Genomic DNA, 3,885 nt, shown 5'->3' with positions numbered 1-3,885 from the left:
GGAAGCTGCTCTGGCTAATCTGAAAAAGTTCTATGTTGCCTTTCTATATCACTAAGCAGTATCTTACATCTAAAGGGAAGTGTGGTGCAAGGAGGCATCTTGAAAAAAGGCTCTATTGGGTGTTGAGTTACTTCTTGGCCGCACCCCCTCCTCACGGAAGCAGAAAAGGCAGCAGCATTTTGCACATGAAGTCCTGCAATGCTCTGCACTTTTTATTTAACGCAACTGTTCCCTCAAAACAAAGGGTGGAGGTGCTGCCATCCTGAATTCACATCAGTATTTGCCTTTCTGAGCTCTGTGCAATGCTGCTTCTGGTTTCTTCAGAGCTCTGCTGAAATCACATACAGATTGTTTCCTGACCGTTAGCGATGTTTCAGTCCCTCCCCATTTTCTCTCCTCCACTTTCTGCTCCCAGGATGCCATCCTGTAGTTTTTGTCCCTTCCTCTCTCGCACTCTACTGCATGGTGGGATCAGGATGTGTCACTCTGCACCTTCCTCTCCCCCAGGATTTGGTTGATTGCTCCTCTTGAAAGACATAATGATGTCACGTTGACAGTAGGAGTCCATTTAAAGGGGTTTGTCACTTTCTTTCTTCAGATGACTAGGATAAAGAAGAGGAACAAGGAGATTGTGAGAGAGAAAAATTCAATTTAGTTATCTCCCATTGCCTTTTGTTAGTCTAGTCCTGCATGACACTGCTGTCTTGGAAAGTTTTGCAAATCCTTGAAGCAGGAGATGCTATCTAAACAGTACAACATTGCACCTCTCTCTTTCCCAATGTGCTTCCCCATGCACTTGCCTTGTCTTGGCAAAAGTATACAACCCTTGCAAATGTTTGGTACTTTGGCAGAAGTATCACTTAGCCATAACTGTATTAGCATGTGTGATGCAAGTTTACCCCCCACCTCACATAAGAACAGCCACCAAATAGCTGCTTGCCAAGAATGACCCTCCTGGTGGCCAACCCACAGCTGTGCCTCAGCAGCAAGCCATCCCTGCTCCCAGGCACGGGCTCAGGCCAGAGTCACCCACTTCAGAGGCAACACTTCCCTGTCCCCACCGCCTCTGCCACCCCCAGGCCAGGGCCAGGCCCGGAGCTGTACTTGTGAGAACAGAACCGTCTGCTTGCCACCCAGAGAGAGCGGGTCTGTGCACCTGTAGTAATCCTCCTGCGTCGGGAGCGGCACTCCGTGCAGAGGGTGATGGGCGTGAAGCCACTGTTGCTGCTCCAGAGCCAGGCGCTGCAGCTCAGCTGACTGCGCATGCATGGCCTGGAGCTGATGTGCTGCTGACATTGGTGCAGAGAGAGAGCCCGGCAGGTCCCTGTAGGGTGCAGCTGCAGACAAAGATTAGACAGAGAATAAACAAGTTAATGTAACACCTCCATCCTCTCCCAAAGCCCCACAGCTCAGTCAAGACTCTACTGCACTTCCTTTCCTACCCCTGCCCATGTGCAGGACTTGCTTATCCTCTGACAGTGCAGACCTGTCCTGCGCTGTGCCAGAGCTCTGTTTAATAGATGTCAATTTGTTCCTGTGACCACCCTGCCCCTTGGAGCTCTGTTCATGCTCTTCAGAGGAGACCAGTAGTCTCTGTGAGCATCCTTACCAAAAAGCTGGTGGCGCAGCACTTCGTTCTCATGTAGAGGGTGAGGCAGGAGAGGGTTGGGGATGGTTCCAGCTGGGTACGGTATCCGGGTGAGGTGTGATCCCGAGGCAAGTGGGTCAATAAGAGGGTGAACAGAGGCTGAGGCTGGGAAGAGAAGATATCAAAAGATAATTGTCCTATGCTTTCTAAGACCTAACATGGGGAAAGGCACAAAGCACAACAAAACAGACATGGAGAAGGCTGGTGTGTATTAGCAATGGAATGATTTCAAGGCTAGACAACGCAGTACCACATCCTTCTCAGTGTTACTCAGAAAAAAGTGTTATTCAAAAATTGCCTGCATTGAATTTCACATGAACTAGTCTGGCACAGCTCCATCCCTGCACTCCTCAGAGAGAAGTACTGCTCTTTAAAGTCAATTTTGCAAGGACCTGCTCTGCAATCACATCTGTATCCAGTATCATGCCTATCTGCTACCCTGGCTGTCACTCAAGTGCATACTCATACAGGATGCTTCCATTTTCAGGCCTCATCCAGCACAGACACTCAGTGCCAGACATTCAAGTTTGCAAGTACTACCTAAGGCTGAAATGCAAGGAACTATTTATATGAAAACTGCTCTTTCCAGTGTTTTGGACTCACTGCCAGAGTGCTGTCTGGAGTTGCCCAGCTACAGAGGGTGGGGGAACAGACATTCATTTGTACCTGGTGCCATCTCAGAGTAGTTGCAGTTGCTTAGAGTGGGTGTCTGTCTATGACTTTGCCACCAGATCGCACTGACTACTCACAGTACCTGAGCAGGCACAGCACCTTTTCCTACTGTACTGCAGTTTGGGCTTTCCTTCCCTGAGATTTTAATCCCTAAACTTCTTTTTACTTTGCTTTCCTGTAGGACATGGAAATGGAAGGGACCACCACTAAATTCTGAAGGACAGCAGCCTCCAGTTCCTTACAATTAGCCCATCTTCTCTCCCATCCCATCCCATCCTATCCCATCCCAGAGAACCAACACTTAATTCATCTTAAGGACACTCTCAAAAGTGGTTAGTAAGGCTCCCACTCCCTCTGCACACCACAGTGTGGAGGATGTAGTCCACAACACCACCACCGCAGCAGCCAGTGGGACCCCAGCACTCATATCGTGTCACCGGAGTTCCAGAACTAAAGGACACAGTGCAAACAGCTCTGCTCATCACTAAGCAGCAAACTCACAGACACCCCAACACTTGCAACAGATGTCAGTGTCTTGGGTGGGATGGGAGCAAGGCCAAGGCTAAACAATGATGATGTTCTTCTGCCTGAAGAGGTACATCTGGTGCCTTAAAGTCTAGTCTCGGCAGCTTCTGGGATTCCCCAGGGAGGGAGCTCAAGGAGGGCACAGTAGGAGGGAGAGAAGGGCTTTGTGCAGGGCACCACCACCATGGGGTCCTTACCTGCATGTATGGCATCCTGCTGATGGAGATGGAGGTGGGAGTGGATGTGGGAATGCTGATGATGATGAGGTGTCACATTGAGCATCTGCAGCCGGGCCAGAGGGTCATTGCTGAGAGCAGCCACCCGCTCGGCATGCTGGCGCTCGGCCGCCAAGCGCTCAGCGTAGGACATGTCGGGACGAAGGGTAGGGCCAGCTGCCAGCGCCAGCCTCTCCCGCTCCAAGTGGCCCAGCCCTGGGTGGAAGGGAAAAGCAGGATGGAGGCCAGGTGCTGTCTGCAGACTCAGCCCGCCGTGGCGTGGGAATGGATCCATGGCAGCAGCTGGCACGGTGTGGAGCTGCTCCAACTCAGCTGGCTTGACTTCAAAGCCAGGCTTGAGACGTTCACGCAGGTCCCGGTCCCTCAGATCTCGTTCACGGGCTTCCCGCTCCCTCAGCTCTCGCTCCCGCGTCGCTGGATCACTGCTGTAGATGGCCGGCACATTGTATCCCAGCAAGCCTGGGTCAACTGCACCCAGCGGCACGTAGAAAGGGTGGTTGCGGTTGCTGGGGGACATGACGTGGGGCCGCGCATACTCGCTGAGGGTGCGCAGAGCTGGGGTGTCGGGGCCCAGGTATGGGGGAACAGTTGCTACAGCACTGCCCTGCTCGAAGGAGGGGCGGTGGGGAACTGGCCCAAGGGATGAGCACTCAACTGGCCGGCCCTCCTGGGCTATCTTCTGCAAGAGAGCATAGAGACCAGCATCAGGGTCCCAGCAGGGAGCGGCCAAGGGGGTCCTCAAGCATCCCCCCCAGCTGCAGTACAGCAGCAGGACCTCTGAACCTACCACGCTCCTCTCCAGCT

General features: G+C 52.5%; 1 protein-coding gene across 1 annotated transcript in view; it reads right to left on the bottom strand.

Moving 5' to 3' along the window:
• Nucleotides 1-568: 568 nt before the first annotated feature.
• The window catches only part of LOC104462644 (atrophin-1-like), a gene marked incomplete at its 5' end in the record, with an annotated part of 3,524 nt that continues 207 nt past the window's right edge, over nt 569-3,885 (bottom strand). The window contains 5 exon segments of the mRNA XM_010074670.1: nt 569-602; nt 1,157-1,337; nt 1,610-1,753; nt 3,043-3,760; nt 3,846-3,885. The exon segment at nt 3,846-3,885 is cut by the window's right edge and continues 159 nt beyond it. Of these exon segments, the coding sequence (XP_010072972.1) occupies nt 569-602; nt 1,157-1,337; nt 1,610-1,753; nt 3,043-3,760; nt 3,846-3,885 (1,117 nt within the window).

Source organism: Pterocles gutturalis, unplaced genomic scaffold, assembly GCF_000699245.1.
Source record: "Pterocles gutturalis isolate BGI_N339 unplaced genomic scaffold, ASM69924v1 scaffold33827, whole genome shotgun sequence".
Classification (NCBI taxonomy): domain Eukaryota; kingdom Metazoa; phylum Chordata; class Aves; order Pterocliformes; family Pteroclidae; genus Pterocles; species Pterocles gutturalis.
The sequence above is the reverse complement of the archived record's forward strand: the minus strand, read 5'-3'. Positions and strand labels throughout refer to the sequence as shown.